Genomic DNA, 11,248 nt, shown 5'->3' with positions numbered 1-11,248 from the left:
TAAGAAGGGAACCCAAATGGAAAAATAAAAGAGCATAATTGAAAAAGTGGGGTGAGGGTATGGAAATATGGAGAAAATGGGTAGGGGAGGCATGATAGGGGAATGGATATGTGGCAGTCAGTTGCTTGTGTTAAGAACCAGTGGTCAGGGGCAGCTAGGTGGCGCAGTGGATAGAGCACCGGCCCTGAAGTCAGGAGGACCTGAGTTCAAATCTGGCCTCAGACACATAACACCTAACAATTACTAGCTGTGACCATGGCAAGTCGCTTAACCCACTGCCTAGCAAAAAAAAAAAAAAGATTGAAAGGGAAGAACCAGTGGCCAGATCAGGAAAGCCAGGGCTGGTCCTACCCTAGTTCTTTTTTTCTGATGCAGGACCTCCCCCCTTGCTCAGAGTAAGACTTGGCAGGAGCTCTGAGCTGCCCAATTATAGCATTTTAGTGGGGATACAAATCTTGCCAGAGAGAAGATGCAGGAGAGGCTGGGGGCAGTTGGCTGTTTCTCTTCTTCTCTTTGGAGATAGGAGAGGGTTAGAGAAGCCCTGGGGAAATGGGCATGGCCTGGCCCAGTTGCCAAGGAGAAGGATGGGAAACAGGCAAATGGAAATGGGGTGCAGGTGTCTTTCCTTGGCCCAAATGACTTAGTGGAAGATGGCAACCTATGGGAGGCACATTGGGCTTTGGCAAAAGGAAGAGAAAATCATTTGTCCTATTGGACAGGAGTGCGGATAGGAACTTTTGGTTGAACAGAGCAAAAAGAGAGGTTCCCACAGTTCTATGAAGAAACCCCAGAGAGGGGTCTCTGTCAAAGATCCCAAAGCACTAAATAGCTCACAGTCATTCTGATCCCAGAGTTGAAAATGTTCAACTAGCCCAGAGACATTTGGCTTCTGACTTTTTCCTTCAGAAAGATCTGAAACTGGGATTAAATTGGAAGTGTAATCCTACTTGGACCCCAGGTGGCTGAGGGAACCCTAGCTCTGCTCATCTTGTTTACTCCCAAATCCCCACTCCCCACTAAGGGAAAGACTAAAAAGGAAACTGACCCCACTCATTTCCATGCCCAGTCATGTGTTCCTTGCTGGGTCAGCATCTCCTCTACATTCTTTGGGGATTGGAAAAAGTACAGAGCCTCCTCTTCTTGCACATGTACTAGACCATGATATTACCCAAGGGCTTCTCTTAGCCTCTTACAATTTCTCAGAAGGGAGGACCACAGATGCCAGCTGACTCTACTCCCCGCCCTTCCCCCCTCTCCAACATCTATGACTCAGGGGTGAGGGCAACTCTGCTGAATCAGCAAGATTTTCATTCCCAGGAAGTCTGAAGAGTCTCTATGTAGTTTTAGAACTGTAAGAGACCCTTAGAATCCAACCATGAGGAAACTTGACGCCCAAAGAGTTTAGCTGATTTGCCCAAGGTCATATAGGTAGTAAGTGAAAGAGTTGGGATTTGAACTCAGATACTGTGGGGTAGAAGTGTGCAGTGAGGCAGGGCTCTTTAACAAGTTATGGCCCTTGGGGTGTAGCTGTTGAGGGACAGAGAGGGGGAGATGGCTTGGCATCAAAGTAGTAGAAAAGAAAGATAGACCTGAGAAGGACCTTCTTGTGACTCAAACTGGATCAGGGGATGAAGAGAGGCTGTGGCAGACTTCTTTCCTGCCCTCAAGAGCCTTAATTTTAAGAATAATAAAAACAATTCAAGTGAATGCTGGGCTTAAAAGTTTACAAAGCACTGTAATATACACAGTCTCCTTGGAGTCTTATTAACAGCCTTGTGAAGCAGGGATTCTGAGGTCTACTTTACAGAACAGGAAGATAAGGCTCAGACAGATGACTTGCCTTCTGCTCCAGTAGCTTTATCCTGAGTCTTGCCCTGTAGTTCACAGGCTTAGGCCATGACCCTAGGTTCTAGGTATCTCTATCTCTCCCTTTCCCATTCCTACGACTTGCCCAAGGTCACACAGTCAATGGCGGCACCATCTCTAGAACCCAGGTCTCCTGACTCCCAGGATAGGGCTTTTTCAAAGGGTGACCAAGACCTTGTGAGCAATGAAGCTGGCTCACCATGTATGATATGAAGGTTGTTGCTGAAGCCTGCCAATCCTAGGATACTACTCTAACATACCTTAAAACTGCCTACCTTTCCTACCTATTTTCATATTACCTATGCCCAGGTCGGCAGTTAAGCCCCAACTCTCCTCTCAAACCCCCTCCCCATCTTTTGACTCTCCCCTCTTATCTTTGTTCCTCTCCTCCCCCCTCCACTTCTCCCCTCCCTTGCCCTCCCTAAGGATGGTGGTGATGGGTGGATCAGCCTCATACCAGTGGAAATATAAACTCCAGCTTCTCAGACGTTTTACCTTCTGAGCTGTTTCCTGGTGGCTTTGGATTCTGATTTGTACCTGGAGGTTCCACACTCAGGCTCTCTGTATCTTCAGCTCCCAGCCTCACACCTCACACTTCCCTGCCGTGGGTGCCTCCTCACTCAGCTCTGGACAGACAGGGAGTGGAGTCAGCAGCACTTTAAATATTCCTTCCCATGGGACCCAGTCCTTGCCAAAGCCAGCAGCTGAAGGTGGGCCGGGAATGACCCCTTCCCCAAATGGACGGCAGGGACATCTTTGGAGGTTGGCATCCACACTGCTTATCGGACAACTTCCCAGAAGCAATTGGAGTCTGTGAGGATCTGTGATTTTGCCTTTCTTACAATAACAATGATAACAATCCTATTTATTTAGCACTTTAATGTTTACAAAGTCTTTTTCCCGCAACAGCTTGGTGGGGTAGGTAGTAGCAGTATTATTGGGCTTATTTTACAGATGAGGAAATCAAGGCTTGGTGAGGTCAAGTCACCAAATCTCAACTTTGGAAGAGACCTCACAGGTCTAACCTATAGCTGAGAAAGAATCCTCTCCAATACACCGTACAAGAGGCCTTCTCATCTCTGCTTGTAGATATGTGGTAAGGCAGAACCCATTCCTTCCCACAACAGACCATTCCAATTTTTTTTTTTTAGATAGCTCTAATTGCTAGGAAGTGTTTTCTTACCTCAAGCAGAGAACTGCTTGTTCTGCCCTCGGAGGCCAAGGAGAACAATTCTTTCTTCCACAAGACAGACTTCAGTACTTATTCAATCAGCCTCATAATACCTAGAGCTAGTAAACGTCTGAATCACAGAGCTAGTAAATGTCTGAATCATCATTTTAATACAGGTCTACTGACTGTATTAATCCAGTGCTTTTTACTGGAAAGCAGGCTGATTGTCCTGAGGGACTCTCTTTCAGATAGGATGGGAGGCCAGGTGAGGTAGGGAGGGGTAGGAGGTAATGAAGATCCTGGCAGGGACTGAGAACAGAACGATAGAACAGATCAGAATAATAGAGGGAATCTTCTCATTCCTTTCCTCAGCTACCCACTTCTATCCATTTCTAAAAAGGATTAGGGCCCCAGGTCTGTTTCTGACACGGGAAGAGAATGGGGACCTCAAATTAGTTCAGGGAGCAAAAGGCAAACATGAGATATTAAAGGTGTTATTCAGATGAGGGCAATTTATCTCAAGGCATCCCGCCAACTCTGCAGGAGAGTTACTTCCTCCTCCAAGGGTGGCACCCTTTCTGGGGTTTATCATTAGGAATGATCTGTATTCAGAACAACTGGAAAATGAATTACTGGGCTTTGCCCTCCCCCTCCCCAACCATGAGTCAAAGTATGTTTGGGTGTCAATAGATGTCCCCATTTTGACCTCCTTGGAAGATTCATGATGCAGGCCAAAACTGTGTCCCAGGGAAAAGTTGGCCAAAGTGTGTGATTCATCCCCTCCCTCCCCCATCTTCAGTGGGTCTAGCTCTAGTCATGGGTTAAAGTTCCCCACCACCCCATCCCACTCTGTTCCAGTTCTGTAATTCCTATCTCTCACCCCTTATCCTAGTGAGTAGGGCCCACCCTTCTGGGCAACTCTGACCTCAGTCATCAGAGCTACATTTGCTCTGTCCTTTGGGGAAGGCTATGGCTAGAATAGTTCTCTGAGCTGGGATCTAAGCCTGGTGGATTCCCCCAGGCCCTGGGAGGTGACACTGACATTTCCATCAGGGCCTTAAAAGGGAAAAAACCTGAGGCTGCAGCTGCTTTGAGGCCCTAGGGGAGGACATGGGATAGGGGTGGAGAGAGCCAAGAAGATGCCTGCAAAGGTTTGGGAAAGGATCCAGAAGAAGGAGGAAGAGCCCTGCAGGGACTTAGGGAGAGTAGGGGGTCATGCCACTGAAGATAATTTGACATTTATGTAGCAACTTTGGTCTTCTAAGCCTTTGATGCTTCATTTCATCTGGACCCTTTGAGTTCAAAGCCAGGCTTTTGGAGCAACAGAAACCATCCACCCTGGTTCCCTCTCTACACAATGCCACTTCTTTCCTAATCTGTGTACAAATGAGTTCCGAAAGCCAGTAAGTGGGAGTAGGTGGAAGTTGTTCTGAGTTACAGGGGTCTCTCCTTTGGAGTAACTTTTCTTTTCTGGATTCCCTGGCCTTTGCAGGAGTAGGTATCTGGTAAAGAATGCTTTGTGGGAATTCATCTTGGGACACTAGAGAGTGGAGTATGAAAATTTCCTTAATTGAATGATACAAGCCAACGAATGGCCATAACGTCCACCAGTCCCAGGGTGAAGGGAGGAAAGAGGTGGCCAAGAGGCCTGACCAGGCAATGAATATGTGATAGTTGTTGGGTGGGGGAATCCAGAAAGAAGGTCCAGAGAGAAGTGGTCCAGGGTTGGGCAGAGGCTGTGAAATGTGCGTATGTGTGGGTAAGTCACACAGAGCAAGGCCGAGTTTGCTCAAAATGCGGTGTTTATTGCTCTATTCAGTGACCACGAGCAGAGTTATAAAAAGACGCCTCTGTCTGCCATAGATTAAATACTGAAAGTCAGCTATAAAACCACGTGGCTCCAGGATAACACATATTGCCAAAATCATGCACACCCCGCCGATGCGTTCTCTACACACTCACGGACATGGGACATACCCATGGATACACGATTTGGGAAGAACTTCCCCACAGTGACACAGAAAAATACTCTGCACAGAACTGGGGCCAGCCCTTACGCCTCCCCTCCCCGCAAGCCCTCCCCACTGGCTAGGCCCGGGGGCATCAGTTCTTCTCTGGGGGAGTCCTTGTGGCCAAAAGCACTGCCCCTCCCTCCCATTCTTCTCTCTCCTCTAGGAGATGGGACTGCCTCGTGGGAAGCGCCCCTTCTCTGGGTGCTGGGGAGTAAATTAAAATTTGTGATTGTTGTTCCGCAGAGGCAGCCTTGGGGTAGGGAAGCTGTAGGAGGCGGGTGAATAGGGAGTGACCTATTACTGGGGAAAGGGGAACCTAAGGTTGGGAATGGGATGGGGGAAGGGAACGTTTAAGACTAATGTAGAGGTGTTGTTTACACCGGGATTGGGGAAAAGGAAAGCCTTAGGTTGGGGGTGGGGAAAGGGAGGAGTGGGCTGGGCAGCACAAGGCTGGGATGGGCGAAGTGTAAGGCTGGGGTTGGGGATTGGTGGGGACAGCCAGCCTAGAATTAGGGGAGGGGAGGAGGGGGTAACCTGTGGTTGGAGGGGAAGCCTAAGGCAGGGAGGGGGCCGCCTAAGGCTGTGGGTAGGAGGAGCAGGCAGAAGATCTGATCAGGGGACAGAATCTGGCCCCCTCCCTTCTCTCCCAGACTCTTTAGGCCCCCCTGAGTTCACTCCTTACCTGGCTCCCATCTGTAAGCCGGGTTCCAAGCTCCCCCTCCCTCCCCGGAATGAGCTGCTCCCCAGAGTGGGCTCCTAGCCCAGGCAGAGGAGACACAGTGTCCGGTTAAAACATCAGAAACAGATGGACAGACAGTGGGATACACGGAGCCCAGCACATACAGTATTTGGATCAAGTTAAAAAATGGGACTGGGATAAGCCGGGTAAGCCAGAGCTGGGGCAGGGCTCAGCAGGGGGTGGGGAGTGGGGGCTGGGCCAGCCGCCTGATTGCGTCTGCCCCCAGGACCCCCTCTTCTGGTATTTACAGTAGAGAGAGCTGCAGTTGGAGGGGGTTCTCACGGCTGGTGCAGACAGAGCAGATGAAGCAAAGAACAAAACAAAGCTGAAGGAGGAGCTTAGGATGCTCCTGGGCCCTGGCTGGACTCTACCCAGGCGAGGCAGGTCTCAGGCCAGGGCTGTGCTATCCAGCCCCTAGGAGTGGTCACTCCTTGGCTTGGGAAGAAAGCTGCTTCTCATACAGGCTCATGACGTGGTGCACAAACTGGTACTGCTCACAGGTCTGGATCATCCCGCCCCTGGCAGAGCAGAAGAGGGCAAGGAGGGAGAGTCAAAGGGATAGGGGGCATGGAGGCAAGGAGTGGAATTGGTGGCTCCCCTAGGAGGTGATGGTTACTGAGACCAGACCCACATCAGCACCTGGGCTCTAGCCATGTTCAGGGCCTGGAGAGTATTAGCAGTGGATGAGGCATTGAAAGAGGGGGCCTTTAACTGTCCAGGGGGATAAAAGGGGGCACCATCTTTCTGTCTCCACTTAAGGAAGCTAGTCTTTTCTCCATTTAGCCTGCATTGCAGGCACCAGTGGCAGGACCCGGAAGGCATGACCAGAAGAAAGGAGACTTCCTTGGGTTCCAAGACCTCCACAATCCCCACCTATTCCCCAGGCAGTCAGAACTATCGGCCCTTCCTTTCTATAGGAAGGTCTTTGGAGGGGCAGCTAGGTGGCACAGTGGATAGAGTACCAGCCCTGGAGTCAGAGGACCTTAGTTCAAATTCAACCTCAGACCAAACACTTGACACTTACTAGCTGTGTGACCCTGGGCAAATCACTTAACCCCAACTGCCCTTTAAAAAAAAAAAAAGGAAGCTCTTTGGAGATAGTTTGTTATTGTCTTTCTCTGCCCAGCACCTAGAGTACTGCTCCATGACTGACTGAGTGATTGGGAGTTGATTTTCATTATCCCTGAGACTCCCTCTCTCCACCTCCCCCTCTCACCTTAGGCCTGGCCTCAGTAATAGCAGGCTAGGTCAGACCCGCCCACAGTGCTGACCTGTCTTGCCGGAGCTGACAGGTTGTCTTCAGGATGTCCACCACACCCTCTCTTTGCAGCTGCTTGCAGCAGATGCTGGTGGCGATGAAGCAACCAGTCCTCCCGATCCCAGCACTGGGGGCAGAGAAAGGCTTCTGAGGGAGAGTCAGAGCACCGAATGGGCGAAGGGGAGGTGCCTGAAGGTCCGGCTGGGGAGGAGGGGGCGGGGAAAGCCCACCGCCTGAGGCACTTACCTGCAGTGGACAATGATTGGAGCAGAGCTCTGCCCCTCCCAGCCAGCTGCTTCCTCCACGTCCAGGACCAGCTGCAACAACGGTGGTGCCCGATCTGGGGTCTTCTGGTCTGGCCACGAAGTGAACCAGTAATGCTTTAGGCCACGCTCCTCAGTCCCACTCTGCAACAGGATCAGGTACCCGGGAGTGAGACCCCCTGACTTGATTTTAGTCCATCCGTTTACCTACGCCCCCAACATGAAGAATAGTGGGAAGTCCTTCTCTGAACCTTCTCCCATTCTCTCTCTTTCCCCTCTCCAAGGCTGTACATAACCAACGCTGTCTGTCCTCTCCCGGTAGGGCCAGACTGTTAATTGGCAGACAGCTCAGTCTTCCAGCTCAGCCAGACTCTCTCTGGGCACTGTGTCCTATTGTGCTAACTTAATGGTTAGGGAGCTACTCTGTAGGTTCAGGGAGTGGTGTCCTAGGCAAAGGTTGTATAAGCCCCTGTCAGCACCCCCCTAACCTGTGCCTCACTCCTGCCTGCCTTGGACCCCATGGAAGCCCCAAAAGAGTTCAGAGTTAGGGGCAGTGGGGAGAGGTCCCAGACTGATCTCTTTTCCTTGGACTTTGTAGATTCTGATGTTGATGGCTATCTCCTGCTATTTCTGGACAGAGTGAAACCCACCCCAACTGGAAGTTGAAAGGGACCTTGTTGATCATCTTGTCCAGTGATATAAAACTCAAATAGAAATGGGGGTCACTAATTCATACCTAAGGATGCCTGCGGGCCACATATTAACTTCGTTTTAAAATGTAACGTTATCTATGCTGTATTGCATTTTTATTTATTTTATTAAATATTTTCCAATTGAATTTTAATCTGGCTTGGCCACACCAGGGAGGGTTTGTCACTTCTGATCTGGATCAGCCACCTAGTTTTACAGAAAAGGAAGCCAAGGCTTAGGGATATTAAATAAATTGCTAAAAGGCACACAGGTAGTGATTGAGAGCCGGGATTTGAATCTAAATCCCAGGATCTTTCTACTACATCACAATAACTTCCCTTTGATTCTGCCCGTCCAATCTCCACCAGGTTGAGAGGAACCTGCCTTCATCACACAACCTTTTCTTTGTTTTCAAAAAATGGAAGATAATTCCCGATTCCCTTTTGTGGGAAGAGAGCTAGAAGGGGGAGGATTTGGAAGAGCAAGATCACTGATGTGCCCCTCCCCCTCTAGCTTTCTTTGGGGCCATCTTATTTAAAGATTCATGGATACAGGTTACTGGAGTCTCCCCATTTGGGCTGCCTTTCCCTTTGGATTCCAAATACTCCGTGTATGGAATGAAAGAGAGGCCACAATACAAGGGCAGCAGGAAGAGACTAGAAGTTGGGAGTTACTGCCAGTAACTCACTTTATGACCATGGGCAAGTCCTGTCACTTCTTCTGGGCTCTTTGTTTCCTCAGCTGTAAGATGAAGATACTAACCTTTTGCCTTATCTAACTCAAGGTATGTTTGTTGTGTTCATCAGCTAAGATAATGGGCTTTACGAGTTTAGAAGGCATTGTACACAGGGGAGAGGTGAATTACAACACACAAGTGAGGCTGACCTGTCAGATGTGATATGAACTGGGACTTCTGCCATGGGGGAAGGGAGTGAAAAGCAGCGTCCCTACTTGGCACACTATCTGGGATCCTCTTCCCTAGAGCTCCTGGATAGGCCTGGCAGGCCCATACAGGTGGTCTTCCCCGGCTCCCCTCCCCCAAACCCACTTTTCTGAAGGAATGGCTCCTGGGGCTCCATTCTAATCCACTGTGGGAGTGGGTTAGACAGACGCTGCCTATTCTCTGCTCCCTCAGGTTGGGCAGTCTTTTCTTGGTCACCACCAACTCTGCCCCCCTGTACCCCCCAGCCCAAGGTCTCACCCTCAGGGTAATAAGACGAAGCCGGTAGTCATCAGCCTGAATGACCTGCTTGACGATGATCTCGACCCCGTCATACACAACCTGCTCCTCTGGCCAGTACTCTGTGCATTTCTGGAGGATACAAGGTATGTTTGGTGGAACAGCTCTCCGGCGATGCCCACCCTAGCCCAACCTCATTCCTCCCACCTCCTCCACCCCTTCACAAAGATACTGTTGCTTCTACCTCATTCATTTCTTCAATGTTGGTGATCATCACAATAATGGGGGCGTGCTCCTGCCACACCATCCTCCAGAAGTCACTCACGGTGTTGACGATGGGTCCCTGAGTGGCGATGTACACCTTCTCCTCCCCTCCATAGCCCTAACAGCCACAGGTAGCGGAGGGAGGCTTGTATCATCATCACATAGGCCCTCTTTCTATAGTTATCCTTCACTGACTGACACAGCCCAGGCAAGAGAGAGCAGTAATTAAAAAAGGCTAACAAAATGTTGCCTAATACAAGTCCTTAAGAGACCTACTTCAATCTTAAAGAAGAATGTTTTTGTAATTAGCATTTGAATAATTTTTTTGGATAGATGCCTTGAAATTGAAATTTCCTCAGAAATCTTGTTAATGTTTTCTAGTCATTTAGTGAATTCTTTTCTATAAATAGCAAAAAAGAAAGGCAAAAATTCCAGAAATGTTGTTCAGTGGTTTCAGTTGGGTCTAACTCTTTGTGGTCCCATTAGGGGTTTTCTTGGCAAAGATACTGGAGTGTATTTGCCACTTCCAGCTCATTTTCCAGATGAGGAAACTGAGGCAAACAGGGCAGGGTTAAGTGACTTGCCCAGGGTCACATAGCTAATAAATATCTGAGGCCAGATTTGAAAGTACCACCTAGCTGCCTCAGAAATGTACACTCCTGTAAATATAATTATATAGTCTGGGTGAATCAAATTCAAACAACTAAGCCTGACTGTAGTGGTGAGGTCTGCCTCTCTCCCATAGCCTCCAAGGGTTAGGAGTAGCTCCCTCCATTAGCTCTTTATCCTAATTTTGGGGATATTCCAGTTGTAGGGAACTGTAGGCCTCCTTTCTCTGCCCTGAAGTAAGGATGAGTTAATAATCTAGTCCTCCAGAGCTATTTTGATTTTCTCTTTCTTGCCACTAACTAGGGAAAGAGAACAGATCCATCCTATTAGCTCGTCTCCCCATGGATGATATACTGGTTGGGATGGAGCAGTCTGGGGCAAGGGTATCTCTGACAAAAGGCTGTAGGGGCAAGGGATACTCACTCTTATATAGTTGGCATTGATGTAGGAGTTCAAGGGGTCATCTTGGTCTGGCGAGGTAAGGCATACCCTGCTGTGGGGGTCTAGGAGAGAAAGAGGTGAAGTCATTGGCTCATCCCTCCCTGTGCTGGGCTTGCAGGCTATGACCCTAACCACTCAGGTGCCCTTTTATTTAGAACAGGGACATTTGAACCTTAGCTTTCAATGATGGGAGGACAGCCTTGCCTGCCAAAGTGGAGACAAGTGTTCCCCAAAACTCCTCTGGGATCCTGGGGGCACTGAGGGGCCAAAAGCAACTCAGAGGTGCAGGGTGGTGGGAATGGTGAACATGCATTCATTTCAAGTGATAGATGAGTCGCATTTTGAGTTTATTGATACTTCTTCCATTTTATCTTTCTATTCCAGTACTAACCTCGTCTGCTTGAAATCTCTGCTTCTGTGCTAGGATCTCACGTATACCTCAGCCTTGGATTTGGATGCTCCAGAAAAACCCCAATTCTTACTTTTGGTGGCCTTTGGCTTTTGCTTTCTTACGTCTTGATCTTATGTCTTGATCTGACTCTCAAGAGGGGACTGCACTCAGCTGGTATGATCGTCCTCTCTACCTCTACTAGGGTGAGATAACTTTATCTAGCTCCCTAAACCAACTGTCATGGTGGACAATGTTGGAAACACTGGCTGCCTGTGTAGCTTCCACTGAGGACTCCAGAAGGGGCAAGGGACCATGGGAGACTATGCCTATTCGTTCCAGACCCAAAGTCAGAAGTTGGTGGATC

At 49.1% G+C, this 11,248-nt stretch overlaps 1 protein-coding gene across 2 annotated transcripts in view; it reads right to left on the bottom strand.

Moving 5' to 3' along the window:
- Window positions 1-4,821: 4,821 nt before the first annotated feature.
- Window positions 4,822-11,248, bottom strand: part of PTPN5 (protein tyrosine phosphatase non-receptor type 5) — a 115,010-nt gene continuing 108,583 nt past the window's right edge. For both annotated transcript variants that reach the window (XM_021005497.2, XM_078148255.1), the window contains 6 exons: window positions 10,476-10,555; window positions 9,424-9,561; window positions 9,201-9,311; window positions 7,293-7,453; window positions 7,060-7,173; window positions 4,822-6,306 (listed from right to left, as the gene is read on the bottom strand). In XM_021005497.2, coding sequence (XP_020861156.1) covers window positions 6,213-6,306; window positions 7,060-7,173; window positions 7,293-7,453; window positions 9,201-9,311; window positions 9,424-9,561; window positions 10,476-10,555 — 698 coding nt within the window. In that variant the 3' untranslated portion in view covers window positions 4,822-6,212. The remainder of the gene's footprint in view (window positions 6,307-7,059; window positions 7,174-7,292; window positions 7,454-9,200; window positions 9,312-9,423; window positions 9,562-10,475; window positions 10,556-11,248) is intronic.

This window comes from Phascolarctos cinereus, unplaced genomic scaffold, assembly GCF_003287225.1.
Source record: "Phascolarctos cinereus isolate Bilbo 61053 unplaced genomic scaffold, phaCin_HiC Scaffold_9;HRSCAF=440, whole genome shotgun sequence".
Lineage (NCBI taxonomy): Eukaryota > Metazoa > Chordata > Mammalia > Diprotodontia > Phascolarctidae > Phascolarctos > Phascolarctos cinereus.
Note: the sequence above shows the minus strand (reverse complement) of the source record. Positions and strands in the feature narration are given on the sequence as shown.